The sequence below is a fragment of the Anolis carolinensis genome, chromosome 4, assembly GCF_035594765.1.
Source record: "Anolis carolinensis isolate JA03-04 chromosome 4, rAnoCar3.1.pri, whole genome shotgun sequence".
NCBI lineage: Eukaryota > Metazoa > Chordata > Lepidosauria > Squamata > Dactyloidae > Anolis > Anolis carolinensis.
The window spans coordinates 194,250,552-194,278,297 of NC_085844.1; the positions used below are offsets into that span (position 1 = coordinate 194,250,552).

Below are 27,746 nucleotides of genomic sequence, written 5' to 3' on the forward strand. Positions count from 1 at the left end.
GAAAAGAATGTTCCCAAAAACACCAATGTGGCTATCGCCTTTAGAACTAATCCAGAAGAACCACCAAAGAAGTTCAAATGGCCCAATCTACAAAGACATTTTGATAAGAAACGATAGGGAATACATCCTAAAACCACAGGAAGAAATACTCAAATCATTTAAGCATTTAACATGGTTAAATTTTAGACAACTAAAGGCACAATATAATAGAGATAAAAAAGAAGGCTTTATGGCGAAAAACTCAGAATGGGAAAAAATACTAGAGTCAGAAAACAAGTTAATTACAAAAATTTACAAAAAATTACTGGAATGGAGCACCGAACCAGAACTTGTCAAGAGTTGTATGACCCAATGGGCCAGAGATATTGGGAGACCCATAAATTTCGAGGAATGGGAAAAGATTTGGAAAAAGAATATCAAACTTACCTACGCCACTGACCTAAAAGAAAACCAATATAAAATGGTATATAGATGGTATATTACTCCGAAAAAACTAGGTCTCATGAATAAAGATATAAACACAAAGTGTTGGAAGTGCCAAGACCACGAGGGAAATTTTTACCATATGTGGTGGTCTTGCACTAAAACAAAGAGGTACTGGATTGGAATACATAAAGAATGTGAGAAAATAATGAAAATGAAACTTAAAATGAGTCCAGAACTATATCTCCTTGGTCTAACAAACAGGAAGTTAAATAAAAACGAGGAAAAGATACTAAACTATCTGGTTATAGGAGCAAGAATTGTTTTTGCCAAAATATGGAGATCATCCCAGATACCAACCACAGATCAATGGACAACGAAGATACAGGAGATAAAGAATATGGATAGGCTAACATTTTTGATGAGAAACCACCAAGGCAAACCAATAAAAGAAACAGACTGGTCTAATCTGGAAGATTACCTAAAAACAAGAAAAGATACAAGCATAGGTAGCGAAAATAAGAGCTAGAAAACCCGAAGAAGATCAAAACTAAAAATATAATAGCTAAGAAGGAGAAAACCCCCAGATTAGAAACTGCAATCATCCCTCCCTCAAAAAAACAAAAAAAACAAAGGGGGGGGGGAATAAACTTTATGACAGCTCTACCAACAAAGAAACTTACCTCACAAACCCTCCTCATACCTCTGTCCCCTCCTGCACTTTTTTTTGTTTCTGTCTTTGTTTCTTTCCCCCCCCCCTTTTTCTCCTTTTTTCTTTTTTTATTATTTATGTATTAAAAAAAATCTTCAATAAAAAATGATTAAAAAAAGAAAAGGATCAAGAGACGATGTATTCTTCCATTAGAAGTCCAGTTGACACCGCAACAGAGATTCTCTGCACAGAACTTTTATTGAAGTCCAAAAGCTTCCCCCAAGCAGGTGCGTAACTCCCCAAAAGTTCCCAAGAGAACGAGCTGCTAACAACGAGACGCCAGATGCCTGCCTCCTCAATTCTTCCCAGGAGAACTAGCTTAGCCACAATCTTCTCGCTCCGCTAATCTCACACTTCTCCTTAAACTTTGTCTTCAAGAGCAGTCTGTTTGGAAAGTAACCCTTCTATCAAATTCTAAACTCTCCGGAGATCCGGAAGAGCCGGCAAGATTTCAAGGGCATTCCTAATTGGCTCTGGTTCTGCAATGTCAACAGGAGACATCTGGAAAGGGATAGAATCTTGCTGCAGTGGGAAAAAATCCAAATCCTCTTCATTTTGATCCGCAATGGCTGCTGGATCAGGGGCCAAAGGTACCTGAGACATCACACATATAGGGGTTCTCTGTTTTCAGGGGTGGTTCTATTCCAGGAACCCTCCTTCTCCAGTGGGCAGTTGGCATGATATATGGTACAGATGAGAGCCATGTAAGTTCATTCTAATTATTTGGATAGAAAGGTTTGTAGGTAGCCATTAAATATATACGTTTGGGCAGTATTTTTTTCCCAATCCTTGTCTTTTCAGTTCTTATTCTAATGAAGAGGTTTCTTTGTCTATCTATGCCAACTCCTTTGTTTTCTTGATTTAGATGGTCAGTTAAGTGTAGCATTGAAGATAAACTTGAGCCATGTTTTGTAAGGCAAATTCTTTACATTTAAAAATATTTTTTATTAAACCATACATAGATAATTTTTTGCATGTTAAATAAAAACTCAAGGGGAAAGGATGGGGAATGAGGGATGTTGGGAGTAAAAAGAAGGTAAAAAGAGTCCATCTTGTGGGAAAAAAGAAAAGAAAAATAGGGAAAAAAACAAAGAAATATAAAAAACTACAAAGAGGAGAAAAAAGTTTGTTTACTTCCAATTTCTTTCATCATGGTGATGAGTCTCTACTTATTTTCAGTCCTTCTTCCTTGCTTTTAACTCTCACTGGAAGAACTCTTTTCATTTTTTTAATCCTTCCTCAGAACAGCTTTGCAAAGTAATCAGAGCAATAAGTCATACCTTCCCATGAGGAGCACATTTTGGACTTTCTTTGCCATTATTTTGAAGTTTCCATTCAGTACTGCACTAAGTTTTTATTGAGAGGGTAACGAATTCTTAAACATTGGCGCATATGCACACAGAAACATCTTTCCATTTCCTCAAAATATTTATAGGTTTGAAAGCCACTATTTTTCCTGATGGCAAGAGGATGCGACAGGGATTCTAGGAAACTTATATTAGGATTGATATTGAGAAGATGCAACAGAGGCATTTTCAGGCAGACAACTTGTTTAGTAAATTGTCTTGCATAAAAGCCCTGACTCAAAAATTCAATTTTTGTTGCTCTTTAAATGTGTGAAATATTAGTTTCACTGAAAAATTGATTCATTTTCCAATAATGTCACATGTTTTTGAATTCTAACACATTCTGTCCATGCTAAAAGTGTACAGTAGAGTCCAGCGCAGTACAGTAGAGTCCAATGTTGGATAATGAGGGATTAAGGAAAAGCCTATTAAACATCAAATTATGTTATGATTTTACAAATTAAGCACCAAAATGCCATGTTTTATAACAAACTGGCAGAAACAGCAGTTCAGTACATGGTACAATTATGTAGTAATTACTGTATTTACAAATTTAGCCCCAAAACATTGCAATGTATTGAAAACATTGACTACAAAAACATTGACTACTAAAAGGCAGACTGCGTTGGATAATACAGAACTTTGGCTAAGCGGAGAGTGGATAAGTGAGACTCTACTGTAGTTAAAAACGTGATGATCAATGAAATATTTCTTAACTCTATTTTTTCAGAGCCTAGCCTGGAACCTTTTACAACAGGACATCTTCCACATGCTCTTGGCAACACAGATATCCAGAGAAGATCAATACCAAATGAGGAAGGAGAATCCACCTATATCAACAGCTCAGCTTCTCAGAGTGGGCAAGACTCCAGCCCCCAGCTGGTCAGATCTTCCTCCTAGCCTCTGATTCCCATTCTTTTAGTTATCATTTCTTGGGGGAGTTTGGGAATCAAGTGATGTAACTCCTTTTTTTGCTATGGGTTTTTATTTCAGGTATCAATTTTGTTATTGAAGATGAATGAAGTAAACGGTGTGATCGAAATAAAAGGAGAGGATATGGCACTTGCCCTTCAGGTTATGCAACTAAACCCTGAACACTTAGGAAATCTAAATATGTGGCACTTTCTGCAAGATGATTCAACAGGTGTGTTACTAGCCAATGGAACATTGGCTATAATTTAGCAGTTCCAGTGATTTGGGTAGGCAAAGATACTTTGTTGGAATTGTTGCTGTAGTTGCTGTGCGCCTTCAAGCCATTTCCGATTTCTGGTGACCCTAATGCAAACCTATTGCAGGGTTTTCTGGGGCTGAGTGTATTTGAGTAGCCCAAGGTTACCCGGTGGACTTGCACAGCCAAGCAAGGAATTGAATCCTGGTCTCCAGAGTCATAGTCCCACACTCAAACCACTATACCAGACCTGCACAACCTGTGGCCCTCCAGGTGTTTGGCACCCCAGCTGCCAGGAGCCCTATACAGCTTGTCCAGTCTTCAAGAATTCTGGGAGTTGAAGTCCAAAACATCTGGAAGGCCACGAGTTGTGCAGACCTAGACTCTACCATGCTAATTATTTCTGTAAACATAATCAATGAAAATTACTGAGTCCAGTTTTTAGGGAAAGGCAAGGCATAAAATAACAATGATCTGGAAGTATGTGTATGTATATATTAATAATAATAACTAATAATAATGATTTTATTTATAACCCACCCTAACTCCCTGAGGGGACTCAGGGTGGTTTCCAACCAAGGATGGGGAACATTCAGTGCCATAAAACAATACAAAATGAACCAATAACCCCATGAATAAAACATCTATAACAAATAATAATTACTCACAAAGTTTAGATAATTAAATAAAGTCTATAAATCTATTAAATCTATAAAGTAACAAAACTAATCAGTTTAAAAACATTTAAAAACAGTTAAAATAACTGTTGTTATACATGTGTTGTCGAAGGCTTTCATGGCCGGGATCACAGGGTTGTTGTATGTCTTTCGGGCTGTGTGGCCATGTTCCAGAAGCATTCTCTCCTGACGTTTCGCCCACATCTATGGCAGGCATCCTCAGAGGATGCCTGCCATAGATGTGGGCGAAACGTCAGGAGAGAATGCTTCTGGAACATGGCCACACAGCCCGAAAGACATACAACAACCCTGTTGTTATACAATTTATCTGCCACCAAAAAGCCAGAGTAAGGTGCCATGTTCTAGTCAAGGTTGTAAAACATAATATTCTAATCCTCCTCTCTGTAAGCTAAAGAACAAAAATCTGTTTTAAGAAGTGTTTTTAAAGGAGAGAAGGGAAGGCGATGTTTTTACTTCTTTAGGGAGGGAGTTCCTGAGGAGGGAGGTGATCACGGAGACGGCCCCTCTCTCATTTCCACCAACCATGCTTGAGACAGGGTGGGATCAAGAGCAGGGCACCGTAGCAGGGCACTGTAGATCACAGTGCCCAGGCCAGTTTATATACAGAGATGCAATTTGTCAAATAGCCTGGGCCCGAACCATTTAGGGCTTTATAGGTAATAACCAGCACTTTGTATTTAGCTCAGGAGCAGACCGGCAGCCAGTGGAGCTCTTGCAACATGGGGGTGGTTCTTTCCATGTATTCCTCTGCAATTAGTAATCTGGCTGCTGATCTCTGAATCAGTTGAAGCTTCTGAACTATCTTCAAAGGCAGCCCCACGTAGAGAGTGTTGCTGCTGAGAGGTCTAGGAGAACAAGTAGAGACACACTTCCCCTATCTAGTTCTCTTTGTAGATCATCCGCCAAGGCGACCAGTGCCATTTCAGTTCTGTAGGTGGGTCTGAGACCAGATTGAAATGGATCCATAGAATCGGTTTCATCCAAGAAACTTTTGAGTTGAGAGGCCACCACCCTTTCTGGAACCTTGCTCAGAAAGGGGAGGTTTGATACTGGCCAGTAGTTGTTCAGTTGAGTGGGATCCAGTGTCGATTTCTTTAATAGAGGCTCTTATTACTGCCTCCTTGAAAATAATTGGCATTATGCCTTGAGTCAAGGAGGCGTTCCCCAGCACCTTAATCCACTCTGCCAGTTCCCCCCTGGCCAATTTAATGAGCCAAGATGGGCAAGGGTCCAGAGAACAGGTGGTCACCTTCATTCCTCCCAAGATCTTGTCCACGTCCTCGGGCTGAATAAATGGAAAAAATCCATTAAACAAGCAGGTGCCTCAGTTACATCCATGGAGACTGCATTATTACTGGCGTCTTAAGTCAGAATGGATCTGAGCGACTTCATCTGTAAAGAATCTAGCAAAATCTTCACAATGAGCTGTCGATTGGTCAGGGATCCCTGGACTTAAAAGTCCTCTGACCACTCAAAACAGCTCCCTCAGGCGGTTCTTTGCAGATGGAAGTTGGCAGGGATGAATAATTTTTGTGCCATCTTCATTATCATGGAATAGTCTCTCAAATGAGCACTCGATTGTGCTTGGTCAGATTTTCTGTGAGATCTATGCCAACACTCCTCTAGCCTCCGTTTCACTTGCTTCATTGTTGCTAGCTCCCTGGATTACTAGGGCTAGAGGGGTGAAAATCACACATGGAGGGTATATTTACCACTTTTAGCCCTCCAACTCTTACAAGGTTTAGGTTATCCCCCAAATTTTAGGGATTTTTTTCTTTCTATACATAAAATCTCCTTTAAAACATTCTCTCTTTCCCTGCTGGTCCCTCCCTCTAATTTAAGGGCTTAAAATACCAATGATTCTGAGATATTTTAGTCTCAATCTGCAGAGGAGACCAGAGGTTAAAGGAATGGCTTAAGATACCACTGTTTCTGAGAGGTTTTCCTCTCCATGTGCAGAGGAGACCTGAGGTTAAAGAATAAGTAGGTTATAAGGCAGGCACTGAGGCAACAAGCACGGCAGACAGAACAGCACCAGCACCAGCACCACCCAGCAGCTAAGAAGGATGCGCCCACAATGAGCCATTAAATAGCCAGATCCTTGCGTGGCAAAGTCAGAACGTTCAGTTCCTCTGATTAGCCAAAAATGGCTCGGAAAACCAGGAAATGCTCCCAGGGCCGCTCAGGGAGCGCCACGTGGAACAAACAGCAGCAAGGCAAATGGTTGTGTGCTGTTTTCACTTTTGTTTCACTGCTTTATCCATATGGGAAGGGGTCTGCAGTACTATGTCATACAAATGAACATGGTACAAAAGCACAGATGAAATATATGAAGCAAATAGCGGGCCCTACTCTAGTATGTACAAGTGAAGCTTATTGAAATTGATGATTTCTTCACTATTTGCTGCTTCTATCGATCAACTGCAAGCATGCAATTTTTAGATGTGGTGTGAAAATGAAAGGCTGAGTAAGTGTAGTGAAAGGGGGCTGGTGAAAGACAATGGAAGACTGAGACTCAAAAGCACTAGAAATCCTGTACCCATAATTCCTTGCATGCTAGTCTGGGCTTTGGTTAATGAAGGCTAAGGAGATTATAATCAGTGGGTGCTGTGGCATAGATCCTATTGGCTCTGCTGGTGGCCTCATTACATCATCAATGATGAAGGTGATGAAAGAAATAGGTGGCAAGGAAGAAAGGAGCGGAAGTCAGTAGTGAAGGGGGTGGGGAGGAAAAGGTTGCTAGCTCTGTCCCATAGCCTCTTGTTTCTCGGTTACCTCAAAAACCTTACATTTCAGCAGCCTATTTTTATAAAAGAATCCTAGTTTTTTAAAATATAAAACCTAAGTTTTGAATGTTTACTTAATACTTGATAAAAAAGTCTACTTGATAAAAAATAACTTTCTAAAAGTTCAAAGGAAGTTAATTGATTTTTGTAATCAAATGGAGTGGTATTCCTTTTGAAAGAACAGACAGTCTTAAGTAAAAATATAAGTTAGGTAACTTTAGCATATTCAGTCTGTCGGATGCATTCTGATTATTTTCATCAGGAAAGCTGATGGAATAAGGAAACGTGACATTAATCATCCTTTATGGCGATCTTGCTTAGTGATTGTGACTTACACCAGTTAATATAATAGATTGTATTAGTTCAACAGTTTTTGTAATGGAAAGATAAATATTACTATAAGATTATCTGTACTGTAAAATATATAATCCATCTATTACAACTACTTTTTGTTTCCAGGAGACCCGAATTCAGAGAGCCCTGCAAACACTGAAACAAGCAAGTCCCAGCCTGATGTATGTTTAAGATTTGAAATAGGACCAAGTGCTGCAGTGCACTCACCTCTGTCTGTCCAAAATGGATTTTTACACATGTTGGTCCACAGTTATCATACAGAGCTGCTGACTTCCTCTCTGTCTAGCCTTGGACCCTTTCTTGAGGATGAAATTATCCCTGAGGTTATCCCTATGAAAATTGAACTTGTGGATACCAAGATTATCCTGAAGGTACATGTGTGTGTACTGACAGTGTCCCAAAGGGATGGGAGATTGTATGGGTTAAATTTCAAGTGTTGATGTAAAAGAATCAGGACAACTTTAAAAAACACCCCACTTATCTTTGCATGTTATTAAAGAATGCCCACAGCCAAATAAATAGGGACAGTTCTTTGCAGATGTGGACTTCCCAGGTTTGGATAAAGCCCCTCATCAAAGGATCAAGAGGCGTAATCTGGATTTCAAGATGAGTAGTGAGATTGTTAGGTTGGCTAAAATCAACACTGCAAAGAATTCTAAAGCAATCTTTTTATACTAGGCTTTTGGGCCAGAAAGCTCAGTAGTGCCTGAAGTTGGTGGTGGCTGCCCTACGAAAGCAGTTTCAGAGCTGAAGTGGATAACTTGATGAAAACATTCATTCAATGGTTGCAGTGATGAAAAACGCAGAGTCTGCACTGAGGAATAAAAGGGGTCAAAAGTAAAAGTGTCAATATCATAATACCTTGATCCAAATTTATAGTGGCACATGAATAGCACCGTAGCAATAATGATTTATCAAGGGGTTGGTTGTGCACATTGACTTCACTTGAGATGCACCCTTACACAACTGACAAAAGATCTGCCACTTTTTCTGCTACCATTGCCAATATTACTGTCTTTCTGTTTGAGAAACATGTTGTAAATGGGGCACACATTTTTTTTCTCAGCAAAAATCTGTTCCTGGCAACCTTCCAGCGACCTACTGGGGGTCATTCTTTTGGGAAACAAAGTATGCACTTATCTGCTGAGAGAAAAATAGGGACCATGTGGTAGCACACCTAGAATCTGGTCGTCGGTGGTTTGTTATTGGCTGTGTTTATGGCACTACTCATTGTTAAAAATGAAGGGACGATTGAGAACAGATGCTTACATCATACTTAACTGCTCTTTATTTTTTGATGTCCATGATGTACTTATTAATATTGACAGCAGTCTTGCCTATGACTTTAATGTACAATATTCTAAGTAGCTGTGTTTCTAAATGCTTGTTTGTATTTTCACTATTTTAGAATATTATAAGAAATAGAAACAAAAATTTCAAGAAACAAATAAAGACACAACACACATTTATTTATTTACTTTATTTTATTCTGCCTTTCTCCTGATGTAGTGACTCAAGGTGGCTAACAGCAAACATGACACAATACAATAAAAACAGAAAAAATGCATTAAATATGAATCTAAAATGTAAAAATATATTTTGTCATGGAGCATAAAAATGTAAAATACAATTACAATTACATTTAAAAATTACACAACTCTCCCCCAAATTCCATTTGTACCATATAACAAATACCCTAACACATCTTTGCAATCATGTGAAAAGGATCCAGTTACTTTACTTTGTGTATTAAATGATGACAATTTAAAAGATTTCCAGCTGGCCTCAATATTATTGATTATTCTTGTAGTATTAAGTATGGCTCAATTCTTGATACTTTATATCCCATTCTGACAAATCTTAGTGTCAGAGAGACTGTGTAGTGCCTAGCATGTACAATTCTTACAGGCCTGTCAAATAAAAAAAGCAAAACCTTTTCTTTTAAAAAAAGTTAATAAGAAGTAGATATGCAATCCAGTACTGATCACCTGAGAACCTCATTAATGCCCTTATGCCAATATTTCCTTACCTGCACCTCTAGTAATGTCTGGAGCCCTCCTATCATTTCTAACAGTTTAGTTGAAAGTGGATATGGAGCACATTTCTCATAAGGAAGAAGAATAGCATCTTCATTTTAGTCCAGATTTTAGACCATGCTTTCAATCTTATTATTACCGGGCCTTCTCGATGGCTGCCCCTGAATTCTGGAACCCCTGCCCAGGGAAGCCAGAATGGCCCCCTCCCTGCTGTCCTTCTGGAGGCAGGCTAAAACCTTTTTATTCAGAAAGGCTTTTAAAGAAGGAAGTTTTTAAGATCAGTCCATGGGGTGCTGTGGTTTTTAGTTCAGGGGGTGCTGTGGGTAGGATTGGGGTGAATATGAGTTTTAAATGTCATTGTAGTTTATCTACTGTATTTTTTGTTTTTACCACTACTATTACTATTTAAATGTTTTTTAATTGTTTTTTAAACTTTTGTATTGTCCATTTTAAACTTGCCTAGTATGGAGTGTTAGCCGCTTTGAGTCCCCACAGAGAGAAAGGCAAGGTATAAATAAAGATAATAAATAAATAAATACCAGTTTTAAGTTAACTAACAGGAGGCCAAACCAAGTCTGCAAGAGAAAAACTTTTATTCTTGATTTTTGTTAGCTGTTGTCCCCATTGAAAGGTAGGAAACCAGTTAATCTTTTCTGCCTTACCTTTTCCCATTTACAATTTACTGTTTATTTTATTAATATGCAAAGCATAATTTAAAATATTCCACCACATGCATAAAGTTTTACATCATACTGAAAGGACCATTATTTTCTGGACAGGATAAGAACAGGACAAGAGCAATTGAACAAAATATGCTGTATCTTGCAAGCCACTTCGGGCCTATGAAGCTTGATAGCCCAAAATCCTCAAGTACTGTGTGTTTCTGGCCTGGCTTCTTACATAGCAGCATTGGCTGCCTCTCGCCCTTCCAGCCAAATGCAAAGTCTGGAAATCCATTAGTACTGGAATTCCATAAGGAGTGTGGGGCTGCTGCCATGAGATACCTTGATTTCAATTAGACATGTGCTTCTGTAAAAGTACATTTTCTATGAAATCAACATCCTTGGGTTCTGGCCATAGTTGGGGTTCAGTCTTCTGTGGTATTGTAATGATTAATGGATATAGAATGTAGAAAACACTGGTATCAGTCATTTTTTTACAGCATATTTTTTCTATAAATGTGAGAAAGTTTTTATGGCAAGAGAATATTTGTTTTTCAGGATGACAGTCCTCGTGTGTATCCTACTTCTCCTGGTCCTATCCCTATAATTGTGGCAATGGATCACATTGTTGTCTGTTGTAATGAAGATGGAGTGTTCAGTATAACAGGTTAGTACTATCGATTCCAATAGTAGCAGCTACAATAATTACTGTATACAGTCATATATAAGTCAACCTTATGTATAAGTTGAAGGCAGGTCTTGGGGGCAACATTATGGTTTTGAGAAGACCTGTGGATAAGTCAAGGGTCATTCTGTGGCAAGGGGAATGCATCAAAGCTGCTTTGGGGGGAGCTACCACTGCCATTTCCTCACTCAGACGTTCAAGAAGACTTGAAGTGTTGCCACAGTACAGAGAATACAGTGCTTCTTTTAGGTTTTCCCTGAATGGACTAGCCTCTTGCCTTTTTCCAGTCAGAAAAAGGAATAGTTCATTTTTTATAAGAGTTAAAGTACAGTACTCACATTGACCCATGGACAAGTAAGCAAAGGTTTTTGGGTTAACCTGTTGACTAAGATTTCTAGAATTATACATGATTATATGGGGTACATCTTCTAGAAATCTTTAGCACATCTCATCTTCCCTTTTTTGCAATGGATATATTGAGATAAATAATAATAATAATAATAATAATAATAAAACTTTATTTATACCCCGCCACCATCTCCCCTATGGGGACTCGGGGCGGCTTACATGGGGCCATAATGCAATGTTTAAGATAGCTGCTGTGTAAAATAGTTAAAAAGAGAAGGGAACCCCTGACTGCCACTGAATATTGTTGGTCAGCTATTGCCATTCCTTATTTTCAGTTTTTCAGCTACAGAAACTAGAAAGAATATTCGGAGTATGTATCGTGTCGAAAGTGAACCAAGGGTAAAGTTGTAATGTATTTAAAAACACAAAGTTTTAAAAATTGGCATTATACTAAATGTCCTTTGACCAGTAGCTGGCCATTTGGAGTGCCTCTGGTGTTGCTATAAAAAGGTCCTCCATTGTTCATGTGGCAGGGCTCAGACTGCATTGTAATAGGTGGTCTGTGTTTTGCTGTTCTCCACATTCACATGTCATAGACTCCACTTTGTGGACCCATTTCTTAAGGTTGGCTCTGTGCCAGCTTCATAGTGAATGCCATCTTATGTTTATATCATTTCCATGTTACTCTCCAGCTGCACAGGGAGAGACAGGTTCTGGGCAAAAAAGGCTTCAGGAAGACCTTAAGAAACAGAAGATCCCAGTAGAAAGAACCTCAGCAGAAGCAAGTGATCAGCTACAGGTAGGCAGTACGCCCTTGTGGTCAGATTTTCAATCTACACTCATGGAACAAAAATAAGCAAGGAGAAAAACATGTTTACATTTTTTGGGACATTTATGGATCTCCAACTCATGTGTTCTGCTTTTCTGGAAATTCCAGCTTTTGTTTCCTTCATTTCTTTTATATTTGCAGAAACAAAGGCATCTACTCCCTGAGGCTTTGAATACAGAACATGACCTTTTCTACAAAGACTGTACTCTAAAGCAGACTTTGGAAACTATGCCATACAATATTTATTAATTGTTTTACCCAAATATCATAAAGGAACACAGACTAATGCATAATGAGCATAACAGAGAACACTAGTAGCTCAACATATAAAGAAAAAGAAAAGGCTATTTTAGATTATTATTAGCGTATTATTTATGTTTATTATATTATTATTGTATATAAAATATTATAACTGTCTTATGTAATGACCAGTGTTCTATAAAGTAGTTTGTTTTTAAATCTCAAGTCATTAGTCATATGAGTGTTGCAGCAAGGACAACAAAGAGTTTTATGGCATTCTAAGGCTAGCATGTTTTATTTAGCACAAGCTTTCATGAACTATATCTCGTGAAAGATGCATTGGGTGAAATGGGCTATAATCATGAAAGCTTATGCCCAATAAGTCCGTCTTCACAAGCTGATACAAGATAAAACATGCCAGTCTTCGAAATAAATCAGAAATTGTTTACATTAATGTATTAAATAAATGTATATGTATTACAAAACTCACACTTCAGTATAGAATTCTTCTGGTGGAAGTCATGGGTTATTGGGCAAACTCATTGGTTATCAAATAGCTACCCTTCTTGATATAATAATTGTTTCCTCTAAAAGGAAATTACTATTAACTACCCTTTATTTCTGCATCTCATTAAAAAATCAAAGTTAATAAAAGATTAGCCAGAAGAACATTTCCATTATAATAGTAGTTTACAAGATATTTGCCACCTAAAACAACTCATTTAGTATTCTTTTTATTATTGCAGTGTCTCCAAAGACAGCTCAAATTCATTTCAAGCACTGATATCTAGTACAAACAAGGCACTAACAGTACAGTAGCTTGTGCTATGAGACAAATCACCTCAAGACAATAAAAATGAGGGCATATAAATTTCTGTGAATCTTTCTGCAATATTTATAAGCGATAACATTACGTAAATAGTAATGCATTTATTGGCAATTCAGTGAATTAGGAACTTACAGTATATACAAATCTGTGCAATTTTGACAGAAAAGAGGAAACAAAGAGAATGAACAAAATCTGGGTACCAGTATTAAGAAACTCTACCATCAAGACAGTAAATAAAGAGCAACACTCAAAAAAAGGGGGATTCCAGACAGGAAACATTCAGGGCCAATCAACACCTCCCAACAAAGGATTCCCCGAGGCAGGAAGCAGCCAGGCTTTGAAGGTGCAAGGCTATTCAATGCTCATCAAGGTGGCCAGTTGCAACATTCACACTTGCCTCAGACAGATGAGTTCTTTCTCCACCCCAGACATTCCAGATATATAAATCCCACTTGCCTAGTTTCCAACAGACCTCACAACCTCTGAGGATAACTGCCATAGATGTGGGCGAAACATCAGGAGAGAATGCTTCTGGAACATGGCCATACAGCCCAGAAAATTCATAGCAACCTAGTGATTCCAGCCATGAAAGTCTTCGACAACACAATTAATATCCATCTTATCTACACTCCAGCCTTTTTTCTGTTATTAAATCTATTTCATCTTTTCACTCAACTTGATCTATATTCATATTTCCATTAATATAAAACTTGTCATTACACTAGAACATTTTTACGAAATTGCCCAGAGCATAAAAATTTCCCCCTTATCATTACTTTCTTTTACAATCCAGACAGACTGCTTTTCCAATTCTTTAAATTTTTGAACTTCTTCTTATCGTCCTTCAGGCATCTTTCAGTTTACCATGTCTGCATTCCTGAAAACTCTGATCTCATCAAACATTTTTATAGAATTTCTAGAAAAGGATACTCTATTCACAGTATTACTACATCCATTGTTCTACCATGATTTTAAAGGGACTTCATATGTTCATTGAAAAATGGTTGGGTTGTACAGTCTGAATAATTTTTATACTCAAGGCAGATGTCTCCCAGGCCAATAAATTAAAGAAGTAATCCCATATAGACTTAGGCTTTTATTTCAGATTGTACAAGTCCTGGATTTTCTGTTACAATGCAAGTCATGAAAGAGCTTGCCCCATTTGAGAAGATACAGTAGAGCAGTGGTTCTCAACTTGTGGGTCCCCAGGTGTTTTGGCCTACAACTCCCAGAAATTCAAGCCAGTTCACCAGCTGTTAAGATTTCTGAGAGTTGAAGGCCAAAACATCTGGGGATCCACAGGTTGAAAACCACTGAGTAGAGTTTCAAGGAGCTTCTGCAAAGGCCGGTGAGCAGCCAGCTGCAACAAATCACTCTGATCAAGAGGTCATGAGTCCGAGGCCAGCCTGTGCCTGCGTCATCTCTGTCCCTGTTCTATGTTATCGCATTGAATGTTTGCCTTATATGTGTGCAATGTGATCCGCCCTGTGTCCCCTTCGGGGTGAGAAGGGCGGAATATAAATACTGTAAATAAATAAATAAATAAAAATATGAATTACTGGTAGACAGTGTAGTTTATACAATAGAATGGCTATAACAGATGTGGGAGTTTTTGAGTCATCATATGCCCAAAAGGCAGTGGAGCAAACTGGAAATCTTGCCCACTGAGATCAAACTCTTCTTACACTAAATTAGGTTGCTTTATCCATGTGCACATACTTTTAGTAGGAAAGACACCTGTTTTGATGATGAAAACATCATACCTTATCTACATTTTACATCTCTGAGAACACACTATTTCTTTATTTTGTCTCTTGCAGCTGAAGGAAGTGCCAACATTGGAAAAAGAACTCCAGCTCACTCAAAAAGCCCTTGAGGAAGCCAATCTGGACAAAATACGGCTACTACAGGAAGTTAGGAAATATGATCCTCTCTTCCAACTTTGACAACAGAGGCCTGGGCTTCAATTGCTCAGGGCAAACCGAGATCACTACCAACATCAAAATGTCTGCAAAGCCATTCACTAGGTCATCTTCAGTCCAGAGCTATTGCCTCGAGGAGCAGAAATGGGGTGCCATTAGAGAAGATGGAAAGGGTCAGCAGGTGAACATGTGGGAAAACAATTATCAGCCATGTTGGGGTTTCAAAACTGTACTCCATCCAGAGCATAGTAAAACTGAATCTAAAAGCTACTGAGCCAAACAGAAAGATGTTTTATCCCACCTAAGTTCTTTGTAAGTGGTGCTGACAAGCTGCTTAATGTTCCCTCTGTAACCTGTCATTCCTAGTACAGGTGGCAGATAGCACTGGAGTCATATTTTCCATATATCAATGTAGTATGGTCAGTCTATCAAGCCTAGGACTTTGTTAGGCATTGAAAATAAATGTCTTGGAATTTCAGTGCAATAGCATAAGTCTAAGACATATAATAATGGGGATGAGAAGCAGTCCTGGAAAAGAAAAAAATTCCTAGGAATAGAAAACATGAAATCTTTCATCAGTCTCTGGGTCAGGTGGCCACCATTACTCATTAAACTGCTTTTTCTACTTCCTTTTCCAATAAATCTTTGCTTAATGGAGTGTTGGGAGCCACCAGAAAATCAAATTCTTCGTCTTTTCACAGCACTGCCCCCCTTATCCGCCATTGCCTGGTTGTATTACCACAACTCGTTCTGAGTAATTTCGTGAGCAACTGCCTGTTTGACAAATGTCCTATTCTTGTCAGTTAAAATCTGTTGAAACCCATTTTTCTCCTTTGTGTTATACTACCCTTGAAACCTTGGACAGCACAGAGGAAATGAGCTCAGCCAGTTCCCTCTAGGTCATGAACAATACATCAAAGTCAATTTGGTAAACAGTGAACTGGAAATTGTATCGTGCAACATTTTATAGCCAGATTAATGCTGATATTGGTTGTCATAGTGTGTGGTTGTAAAGCTGATGAATATTCAGCCTTTTTTCTTGTATTTCACTTGTGTATTCTATGTGGGTATTTGCGGGGAAATGAAAGTGGTTCTACACTTGAGTACACAGAGCCAAAATTAGATTTTCTTGGGTGTAAAGAGAATTATGTGTCCAAAATAATTTAGAGAAAGTTTCATTCACATTATCAGGTGCAGCAAAAGTGAGGTGTGATTTAAAAAATCTACCTGAAAGGAAGTTTGAAAAGCAAAACCAAAAGAAACCCCATTTAAACTATCCAGGAAATCTTTAAATATAGCCCTTAAATTAATGGAAAATTTGCACCTCTCCAGTTAATAAATGCTATTTCGGGAATATGAATATAAAGAGACCCCCAATCCACTTGTGACCAATAGACCTTTCTAATCATATGTGAATTAGCTTGTTATAAATTATAGAAATTAGATCAATTATCAAGCTACATGGCAACAACTATATATTGAATTCTGTCTGTTGCAGAATGTAAAGGCATTTTGATAATATCAGCTCCAAACTGAAAACTCAGGGAATTAACAAATCATTGAATTTGTTAACTCACATCCCTCCTTTTCCTCTGCCAGCCTTTTTATTCCACTTTTGTTTTTGTTCATATAGTTGGTATTTTATTAATACTAGTTTAATTTTAAAAAAAACGAGTTGCGGGTACTGGATTAAAAAATGAATTGGAATCCGTAATTGGAATCAACTAGGGCCCCCTTCTCCATTCCTGGTGTTACTAGAAATCCCACTGGCATGAGGCATGATCAATAGTGGTCAGGAGTTGTGAGATATGAAATAACATAGAGAACATATTTTGAAGTAAAGTTATATTACATAAATAAACATAGATTTCTTTTACATGGATCAAATTCGTATTGTACTCATGTAGCAATGAGAAGACCATAGCAATTTTTTCCAAACCAAATACCCCCAAAGTGCAAATTCAAACAGTTGTTTTGTCTTTGTGAAATCATTTAGGGGTGATATATAGCTGTCTGTGATGAATTTCAGATACCCTTTTGTTTTTCTTTCATCACGTTTATAATTTTTAAGCCATAATTATGGAGCTGCTTTTGTTTTTACCAAATTCTTAAAAGAAAAATGAATTTTAAAATTGGAGTGCTCATTATCATTCTCAGTTAAAGTACACATATTTAGGACTATTAAGTTGCAGTGGATCTGGTCTGGAAGATAAAGGGAACTAAAGGCCAGTAATAAATGCAGAAACTATTTCTACCAGCGGAAGTTGAAGAGGATTGAATCATCCCCATGCACCCGAAAACTTGTTTTGAAGGCCCTCTCAAATATTTTTTGATGTGTTGGGGAGCTGCAGGACAGTGGAATTGGAAACGGATGGCTCTATGAGCATTGCATTTGATTTCTGCCATTGTCTGTGGGGGGTGGGGGTAGTCAACATTTTTACATATTGTTATAAGCATAGCACATTCAAAGCAACAGTAGCTGTACTGCTCCTAAGAATAATGCCAAAAAATGTTAGCAATACCTACAGAAGATCACAAAATTGTGTGCAAGCTTTTGAGTTTAACAGAACACTTCCTCTAAGCAAGAAAGGGAAAGAAAGGCAAGCAAAATGCGGAAAGTAAAATGCTATTTAGTTTTGAAATCATGTATTTGATATTAATTCAGTGTCAAGATGCAATATGAAAGAGATGCCAGACCTTCATGACTTTTTAAAACAATATAACAAATTTCTCTTTCGAATAGAGTATCAAGTTGTTGTGAAATATTTCAGAATTAGAGAGGAAATCAGTATGTTGTTCATAACAAAATGGAATAGGCTTTAACCGAATAAGCATGTATTTTTGCTTTAAATTACTCAAGTTCTTTCATTATTAGTAAAATGCCAGTCTGTTATTTAATCTTTTACTAGTACTTGTTAAAACTATTTGTAGCTGAAAGCAGTTAAAACTGCAGAATGCCTTTGGGGTAGAAACAGTCTCTTGACATCTGCTTATCTGCCTTGATCTGACTTCTTTGGAGCAGACACTCTGTGACCTTCACTATGTGAATCAGAGATAGCAGTGTAAAAACTTTTTTTTTTATTCTTAAAGGGGGAAGGATCTGTCTTTAGATGCCTCACATAACTTGCTGGCCCTTGAGGCAACTATAGGGCTGTTGTACTCCAGGAAGCTTTGCAGCTGTGTGGTGCTACTGTCACTTTCATTAATTCAGCTGTGGTGATTCCTGCATATCAGACTGCATGTGCTGTAGCTTCTGGTGTTCCTTTTCTGTGCAGTGAACTGTTCTTGCTTTTGCCTTTTCCCTAAGGCATCTGTTTTGCAGCATCCCACTCAAACCTAGGCCATGCACTGGAACAAATAAGATGCCCTTTCTTCATATTTGAAAATGCCCCAATGGGGTAATCCTCCTTTAATGCAACAGAAAAAAACTTTATCAAAAGAGTAGCGTGATTTACAGATAGCTCTTATGTGTGTGTGTGTGTGTGTGTGTGTGTGTGTGTGTGTGTATGTGTATATATATATATGTGTGTGTGTGTGTGTGTATATATATACACACACACACACACACAGCCTTACCTACTCAAGAGAACTGGTGGCTTGGAAGTTTAGAAGCTTTCATATATGGGACAGATAGTGCTGTTACTGTATTGACATGGTACTAATTGAGTTAATACATCTTAAATGAATGTCTATGGACAATGAGTAAGATAACAATAGTTAAATATGCTGTGCAAAGGAAGAGCTGTTTCATATAGTCCATTGGTTTTACTGATGGAGAGTTTTATTAAGAACAGGAGCAAGATACTTGCTCTGATGTTAAATGGGCTTCCTGTATTTTCAGATGATGCAGAAGGTAAGGAAAATTCTGTTGTGCTAGCAAAAGCATGTTACTGCATTGTTGTATCCTGCACTTTCAGCCCTTGATCAAACTGTTCAAATGAGTGTCTGTCTGAAGAAGTCTGTTACATGCCTATTTCTCTTTAATGCATAAGAGTGAGGCAAGATGGTTTTGGTCAATTACATGATTAGACCTGATACGGGCTGTCATTGCTCTCTATTCACTTGAATGCTAAGAATATGATTTCTCTACTTTTAACTCAAATTGGAGCATGTTGCAGATATGGAAATACATGTGCAAGAAGAATACCCAGAGTGAGTAGTTAAGTGCACATGATGCAAGGTTTGCACTTTTGTTCTGCTGAACATTTCTAGCAACTTCCAATGCTATGAATCTTGGCTTAAAGCAGAATGTAGTGAAGAGAAACTGGTAAGCAAAGGGTATTGCATAGCTTGGTTGGATGTAATTGCAGATAGGATAACAAGACCCTGCTTATCAGGCTGTAGTGGTGTGAATAACCCAGATGTTTCCCCTCTGCTGATAGCTATGATTCCTTCAAGTGTACAAATGGAGTAAGGAGGAAATCCACTGGAGCCGATATGGATATGTTTGGCTACAAAACTATATTAGTGCGGTTTAGTTCCTAAAGGCACCCTCATTTCTGTACTATATTTACATGTGAAAAGAAATCAACAGGAAAACTACTTGTAAAACACATAACTGACGAGGCATTCTTATTTATTATTATGCTTTCCTAATTTCATTGGTAGCTTTGGTCAAGAATGCTATGAGCACAGGCAGAGTACTGGGTAAAAGACATGACTTGAATCTAAGCCTTCAACAGTATTAGGTTTTATTTACCATAGTGTATCTTTTCCTGCTGATTTTATTGGTTCTGTGAACCACTTTTAAAGGTTGTAAATTAAACTGATTGACCTCTGTTCCTGTGAATGTATTTCTTGTGTTTATCTTTCCAATTTCATTGACAGACTTTTGACTTTTATTCTGACACTACTATAATATCAGCCACACGGACACAGACCAAAGGTTTTTCTAGTTAAGTGTGGCCTTCCCACAGTGGCCAGTGAGAAGCCCACAAGAAAGATATATGTAGAATACAGTCTTCCCTCTAGCAATTAATGTATTGCTTCAGGTGGTATAGAAATAACCTCATGATGGCTGCTACCTGGTAACTCTACTCTTACGAATTTGCTTTTTAAACATGATAGCACAAAACATTATTTAGTAATGAATAAACACTTCATGATGTGTATAGTTTACCAATAGAACATATCCACTCCACAGTTATTAGCAGACCTGAATACATGCAACCAATTTATTTACATTTTAAAAATCTGAAAATACATTGAATATACTACCATACCTGTCATATTTGAAAGTCCTTTACTGATACATTATGGTCCTGTTCTTGCCCCCTCTTTAATAGTAACACTTCCAGTAAAGTTGCCAAATTCCCCCAGTAAACCAGTATTTCAGATTATTGGTACTGTCATCATCAGCATAAATCCTTCCATCAGCAGAAGTCCTCTTTAATCCAGCCTGGAAAATCCCCATACCGCTTAGTCCTTTCTCACTGTCGTCTTAATGAAAGAGAATTTTCTTGTATTTTGAATTGGGGATCTGTCCTCTTGACTTCAACCGTCGGACAGCTTCGCGCATGTGTTTAGGCTGCAGAGGTGGTGACTCTCCCCATTTCTCACACACATCTAGGGCTGGACAAAGAAAAGGAAACCCTTTATACTCATTTCACCCCCTTATAAATGGCTGTAAATCTGGAATATTTCTGTATAAAGGTGGTCAGGGAGCTGTAGCATAAAATTCTGCCAAATGGAACTATAGCTATCTTAATTTTTGTTAGTTAATGTGAATAGTAGGAGAAAGTTGAGAGATGTCACACACCATTTCAGTAATTACCAAAATAATGTATATTCGCGAAATACACTTTGGATCTCTATTTCTCAAGGAAAAAGATAAAGGTAAATATTAGACAACAACTCATTAGCTCAGGGTTTGGGCTAGTAACTCAATCCATTTGTTAACTCAGATATGATCAACAGAGCATACAGACAGTATTTAAGATATATTGTAAGATCTAGATTACAGAAACAAGGGAATGTACCCACTACTTCTATGGCTTGGCTTAATTATCTTGTTTCTTATTATGCCCTAAGCAGCTATATAAATATCACACAAACCCTGTTCATCCTCATTCCTCTTCCTCACTTGCCAGAGAACTACATCAAGACAGGACTGTTTATTGTATATTATGATACTATTTAAATTTTTAACTGTTTTAATGTTATTTTATTGTATATTGGTGTATTGGCATTAATTGCCATTTTTGTAAGCCGCCCTGAGTCCCCTTGGGTGAGAAGGGCGGGGTAGAAATGATAGAAATAAATAAATAAATAAATAAATAATCCCAATTACTTGATTACCACCCCTTGAACATTTAACATCTGCAGCAATATGCCTGCAATTTAGCAGCTGCTGGAGTCAAAGGGAGGGTGCATAGTGGCATGATGGGTGTTGTGCTCTGAACATACAATACAAGATCTCAGTCATTACCTTCCTGACTAACCTCATTTCCTAAGCATGATTCCAGTAAATTAAGAAATATGGTGATGTATTCAAACCTGGATTATTATTTTGGTACTCACCCTCTTCTACCACCTCTCCAACAAAAACTTTGGAGATCCCTGACATGGCAATAACCACATTCTGAGAGACTGAAGTTCCAGTAATTGATTGGATCAACTGAGAAAAGAGGATACAAAAAAATTACAGTTTTATAGATGTACATTTGCAATTGTTTAAATTTTAGACATTTATATGTAATAACCCTATCAACAGCATCACTGACTAGGATAGGTCAAAATAGCAGATTTTACCCTGTCAAAATACTCCATCTACACTCTTCATATTTACATTGTGATCAAAACAACAGGCGACTCTGAAACAGTTTAAACCAGACTAGAGCACAACCTTACCCGTTTAATAGCAGCCTTCGGAAAAGCTGATCTACGATACATCTCATAGCGATTTAGCTGTTCTTCAGAAAAAGAAGAAACTAGTATTCTTGAGAAAAACAATAGCATGGAATTAGAGACATCATTCGATCTATAACTGGGACCATACTTAAAGCTACAGGAAGCACACAGTTTTGGAAGTCAGAGACAATACTATAACATAATTTCTATTGATAAATGGAATAACTCCAGACTTTGTTTCCATCAATGATAGCTCTGACCCATATTCCATTTTGAATGTTCCTGCTGATTGGGAGAGGGAAGCAACAGTCACTAATTACAATTTTATTTCCCCCAGTGCTCCCAAGGATACCTCACACCAGGAACCAAACTGTTAAGGGAAGGACAGACTGCTACTGCAGACAAATGAATATTCATACACTGACTTTCTGGATCCAGTCCAGGAAATAGTCTAAAAAGGACAGCAATGTATATCAATATACTAATATAGGAACAAATACATCTTACATATTTATTTGATAGAAGCTTTACTGTCTTTAAGGGGGGAAAGCATAGACAAAGAAGTTGCAAGCCCCAACAAGTGCTTACTAGTAAGTGTGTATCACATTGCAGTCTTAGAAAATTCTGTCCCCAATAAATAACAGCACAAAACAAAAAAAGAAGTACAGTATTCTTCTCTAGGAAGCAACAAGTTTAGAGTCTTGTACAGGTTATTAGGATCAGCAAAAGTTATACATTAGGTAAGATAAGAGACTACTCACTGCATTTTTTGAATCTCATCTTCATCGACTTTATTCTTTTTATCTTTTTTATCTTTTATCTCTATTTTTACTTTCTTGCTTGCAGAAGATGTTGACTCCTCTGTCTCTCCTGTAAGCAGCCCTACACAATCCTCAGTTCTGATCTAGGAAGAAAATTATTTTCAGCTTAGCTATAGTTCTAGCTATAGCTAAAAATGTCAAACCATAACTCATGACAGCACTTATAAATCATAGCTGTTAACAATCTGTCTGAATCATAGAATCATAGAATCATAGAATAGTAGAGTTGGAAGAGACCACATGGGCCATCTAGTCCAACCCCCTGCTAAGAAGCAGGAAATCGCATTCAAAGCACCCCCGACAGATGGCCATCCAGCCTCTGCTTAAAAGCCTCCAAGGAAGGAGCCTCCACCACAGCCCCGGGGAGAGAGTTCCACTGTCGAACAGCTCTCACAGTGAGGAAGTTCTTCCTGATGTTCAGGTGGAATCTCCTTTCCTGTAGTTTGAAGCCATTGTTCCGTGTCCTAGTCTGCAGGGCAGCAGAAAACAAGCTTGCTCCCTCTTCCCTATGACTTCCCTTCACATATTTGTACATGGCTATCATGTCTCCTCTCAGCCTTCTCTTCTGCAGGCTAAACATGCCCAGCTCTTTAAGCCGCTCCTCATAGGGCTTGTTCTCCAGACCCTTAATCATTTTAGTCGCCCTCCTCTGGACGCTTTCCAGCTTGTCAACATCTCCCTTCAACTGTGGTGCCCAAAATTGGACACAGTATTCCAGGTGTGGTCTGACCAAGGCAGAATAGAGGGGGAGCATAACTTCCCTGGATCTAGACGCTATTCCCCTATTGATGCAGGCCAGAATCCCATTGGCATTTTTAGCAGCCGCATCACATTGTTGGCTCATGTTTAACTTGTTGTCCACGAGGACTCCAAGGTCTTTTTCGCACACACTGCTGTCAAGCCAGGCGTCCCCCATTCTGTATCTTTGATTTCCATTTTTTCTGCCGAAGTGAAGTATCTTGCATTTGTCCCTGTTGAACTTCATTTTGTTAGTTTTGGCCCATCTCTCTAGTCTGTCAAGATCGTTTTGAATTCTGCTCCTGTCTTCTGGAGTGTTAGCTATCCCTCCCAGTTTTGTGTCGTCTGCAAACTTGATGATCGTGCCTTCTAACCCTTCGTCTAAGTCATTAATAAAGATGTTGAACAGAACCGGGCCCAGGACGGAGCCCTGCGGCACTCCACTTGTCACTTCTTTCCATGATGAAGACGACGCATTGGTGAGCACCCTTTGGGTCCGTTCGCTTAGCCAATTACAGATCCACCTAACCGTAGTTTTGTCTAGCCCACATTTTACTAGTTTGTTTGCCAGAAGGTCGTGGGGGACTTTGTCGAAGGCCTTACTGAAATCCAGGTACGCTACATCCACAGCATTCCCTGTATCGACCCAACTCGTAACTCTATCGAAAAAAGAGATCAGATTAGTCTGGCATGACTTGTTTTTGGTAAATCCGTGTTGACTATTAGCAATGACCGCATTTGTTTCTAAGTGTTCGCAGACCACTTCCTTAATGATCTTTTCCAGAATTTTGCCTGGTATTGATGTGAGGCTGACCGGACGGTAATTGTTTGGGTCGTTCTTTTTTCCCTTCTTGAAGATAGGGACCACATTCGCCCTCCTCCAATCTGCTGGGACTTCTCCCGTTCTCCAAGAACTCTCGAAGATAATTGCCAGTGGTTCTGAAATAACTTCCGCTAGTTCCTTCAGTACTCTTGGGTGTAGCTGATCTGGCCCTGGGGACTTGAATTCGTTTAGAGAGGCCAAGTGTTCCTGGACAACTTGTTTCCCTATTTGGGGTTGGATTTCCCCCAATCCTTCGTCCATTCCGTGTTGCTGAGGTTGAAGATGGCTTTCTTTTTCTGAGAAGACCGAGGCAAAGAAGACATTAAGTAGTTCTGCCTTTTCCCTGTCCCCTGTCGCCATCACCCCATCTTCTGGGCAGAACACAAAGATAGCATTCTGCTGGCAAAATAGCAGGGCCAGATCTAACTGGGAAGTGTGTGTGTGAAGTAAAGAACCAGCCTATTACAATTATAGAATGCTGCAATAAAAAGGATAAAATCTAGATCATTTTTAAAACTCTGGATCCCGACCTCTAATGGGGTCAATGTTGGGGTCACGAAAAATTTGGCAGCAGAAGATTGTGAATACCACCAATTTATGCACATCTGTTAGCAACAATGTTTACAGTGGATTCTACTGAAAATGTTTCAGCTATATATTTAAAAAAGGAAAATCATCCTGTTTAGAAAGCCTTGCAAATGCTGATTTATTATCAGTAAATGTGTCATTTTATGCCTATTTTATATATCTATATTCCTGGGGTCACATAAAAATTTCTCAGGCAGAAAGAGGTTTCAAGTGGAAAACGTTTAAAAAGCCCTGATCTAGAGGATTGTCTGTTAAAGCGTCAGGGTCCTTCTGAAACATAGGAATAAGGATAAAAGTCAGGGCCAGTAAGAAAGAGATGGATTCATAAAATCGTTATAGGTTTTAGGGAGCTGAAAGAGTTGAAAAGGTTTAAGGAGAAATGACTATTTGAACCAGAGGTGATAGCTCTTTTATCACTGATCACCCATTGGCATGCCCAGTGCAAATGGTCTACATGAGGCCCCAATATCAGATCCTGGAAGGGAATCTTTAAGGTAAAAGAGCAAGATGAGTGACAGAAGCTCAAGGGTTCGAACTACTAAGTGAACCTAAAGAGGGATTCCATCACAGTGTGCAATCCTCGATTCCCCATGCAGCCTCATTCCTTTGCATTTGCAAAAACAGTTCCGGGGGGGGGGGGGGGGGACATACAATTTTCAGACAAAGGGCACATCTACACTGACCATTTAATGCCGCTTCAAACCAGTATTGAAAAAAGTGGTTACGCTGTGCAGATGGTTGCTTAGGAGACTTTGTAACCAATCTGAAGCCTGCATGGTGATGACACAAATCACAGAGCAATGATGCACCTTGAGGGCTTTCTTCTGCATACTTTTTGTGAGAGTTTGTTATTTCTGGCCACTTCCGTTTGAAATTGACTTTGAACTGCATGAAATGGTGAGTACAGCTGGGGCCACAGATTATAAAAGAAGAAAATCCTGCAGTGACAAAAAGCAGAACCTGGAATTAGCAGCACACCTAAGTGTCGGCACTCAGATGATTTGAACTGTATATTTTAAATGAGGAAATAAATGCCAATAGGCAGTACAGGCAGTCCTCAAGTTACAAACATTAGACCTACAAATGACTCACAGTTAAGAATGGGGATGAAACAATAGGAAGCGAGAGAAACCTACCCCTCAGATGGGATGTTAACTCCTGAAAAAGTTATCAAAAGTGCCTCCACTGAAGCTTTAGCACTAATCCTTGTTTCCACAACAAGCCAAGGACAGAAAGTGAAGTGAAATTTTCTGAACAGGGTCACAGACAGCAAAAGAAAGAACACATGGGGTATTATGCTATCCAAACAGCCCTCGGTGGCGCACCAGATTAATCCGCTGAGCTGCTGAACTTGACCGAAAGATCAGCGGTTCAAATCAGGGGAGCAGGATGAGCCCCAGCTTCTGCCAACCTAGCAGTTCGAAAACATGCTAATTGAGTAGATCAATAAGTGCCACTCTGGCGGGAAGGTAACGGTGCTCCACGCAGTCATGCTGGCCACATGACCTTGGAGGCGTCTATGGACAACGTCAGCTCTTCAGCTTAGAAATGGAGATGAGCACCCCCCCCCCCCCCCGCAGAGTCGGACACGACTAGACTTAATGTCAAGGGGAAACCTTTACATTTTTAAAAAAATCATGTCAGAAGCGACTTGAGAACATACTGCAAGTTGTTTCTGGTGTGAGAGAATTGGCCGTCTACAGAGACATTGCCCAGGGGACACCCGGATGTGTTACCATCCTGCTGGGAGGTTTCTCTCATGTCCCCGTAAGCTAGAGTTGACAGATGGGAACTGAGCACCCCCCTCCCAAGAGTTAGACTTAATGTCTAGGGGAAACGTTTACCTTTATATGCTATCCAAGGAAAGAAAGATAGGGCATAGAGATAGCATACGGAGGGGCTAACTGTAACTCCATCCACATTATTATTTGTATGTATGTGTGTGTGTGTGTGTGTGTATATATATATATATGGGATTACAGTTAAAAATGGACCTGATCCAACTTACATTCAAGTCCAACTTAAGAACAAACCGACAGAACCTATCTTGTTCGTAACTTGGGGACTGGACTGCCTTTACCCAGACAACGTTCACTTTTTTCTCATACTGGTAAAGTTTTTGGTGCTTGCTTCACGAAATTATTTCTCTTTCAAAGATTATGTCTTTGCTCTAATGAAGCACGATGAGTCAGTAAGCCCAACGTGATAAAGGTTTCCTTGCTTAAAATAATATATAACGTAAATACTTTATAGTTACTACAAAATAGCAGAAACTCAAATGCAACAGGCAGCACTTAGCATATGTCCATTTACAAGTGATGTGCATAAAAGAAATCCCAACAAGGAAGGGCGCATCTGCACTGCAGAACAGGCCTGGGCAAACTTGGGCCCTCCCTCCAGGTGTTTTGGACTTCAACTCCCACCATTCCTCACAGCCTCAGGCCCCTTCCTTTCCCCCCTCGGCCGCTTAAGCGTGGCTGTGAGGAATGGTGGGAGTTGAAGTCCAAAACACCTGGAGGGAGGGCCCAAGTTTGCCCAGGCCTGCTGATCATGGAAGGCCCTCCCCTCCCCTCCCACCTCTCCAGGCGCCGCTTCCCGCTCCTTAGCCTCGCCGGTGCCCTTCTCCTTCCCGTCGGCAGTCCTCGAAGCAGAAACAGGCGGCTCCTCGCCCGTAGTCGCACCGGACACAAGCACAGCTTCTTCTCTACGAGACGCCGCCGGCTCCGCCATATTGGGAAAGGCTTCTGTCGCGCCCCCTGATGACGTCAAGGCAGAACCAGCCCTTTCGTTTCCATGGCAAAGAAGAAGCCAGCCTGAGTCTGAGCTCTCAGGGAAGCAAATGTGTTTTGATAGCGAAGCCATGCAGGACCTTGTTCAAACCGGCCACTT

At 39.2% G+C, this 27,746-nt stretch overlaps 2 protein-coding genes across 2 annotated transcripts in view; one reads left to right on the top strand and one right to left on the bottom strand.

Moving 5' to 3' along the window:
- bltp3a (bridge-like lipid transfer protein family member 3A) overlaps window positions 1–19,817 on the top strand; it is an 88,156-nt gene extending 68,339 nt beyond the window's left edge. Inside the window, exons 16-21 of the mRNA XM_062979679.1 lie at window positions 3,212–3,363; window positions 3,475–3,625; window positions 7,593–7,858; window positions 10,744–10,852; window positions 11,911–12,017; window positions 14,937–19,817. Coding sequence (XP_062835749.1) covers window positions 3,212–3,363; window positions 3,475–3,625; window positions 7,593–7,858; window positions 10,744–10,852; window positions 11,911–12,017; window positions 14,937–15,062 — 911 coding nt within the window. The 3' untranslated portion in view covers window positions 15,063–19,817. The remainder of the gene's footprint in view (window positions 1–3,211; window positions 3,364–3,474; window positions 3,626–7,592; window positions 7,859–10,743; window positions 10,853–11,910; window positions 12,018–14,936) is intronic.
- Window positions 19,818–20,198: 381 nt separating this feature from the next.
- On the bottom strand, window positions 20,199–27,623 carry taf11 (TATA-box binding protein associated factor 11). Its single transcript, XM_062979688.1, has 5 exons — window positions 27,435–27,623; window positions 22,649–22,791; window positions 21,888–21,975; window positions 21,558–21,654; window positions 20,199–20,609 (listed from the first exon to the last, which is right to left on the bottom strand). Exons 1-5 carry the CDS (start codon window positions 27,585–27,587, stop codon window positions 20,479–20,481), a joined length of 612 nt encoding a protein of 203 aa, XP_062835758.1. The 5' UTR covers window positions 27,588–27,623; the 3' UTR covers window positions 20,199–20,478.
- Window positions 27,624–27,746: the final 123 nt, after the last annotated feature.

Coding starts and splice junctions, on each gene's coding strand:
- taf11 (XM_062979688.1), bottom strand. CDS start 27,587: ATGGCGGAGCCGGCGGCGTCTCGTAGAGAAGAAGCTGTGCTTGTGTCC. Junction 21,976..22,648: donor GATGAGATTCAAAAAATGCA/GTGAGTAGTCTC, acceptor GTTTTTCTCAAG/AATACTAGTTTCTTCTTTTT. Junction 21,655..21,887: donor CGAAGGCTGCTATTAAACGG/GTAAGGTTGTGC, acceptor CTCTTTTCTCAG/TTGATCCAATCAATTACTGG.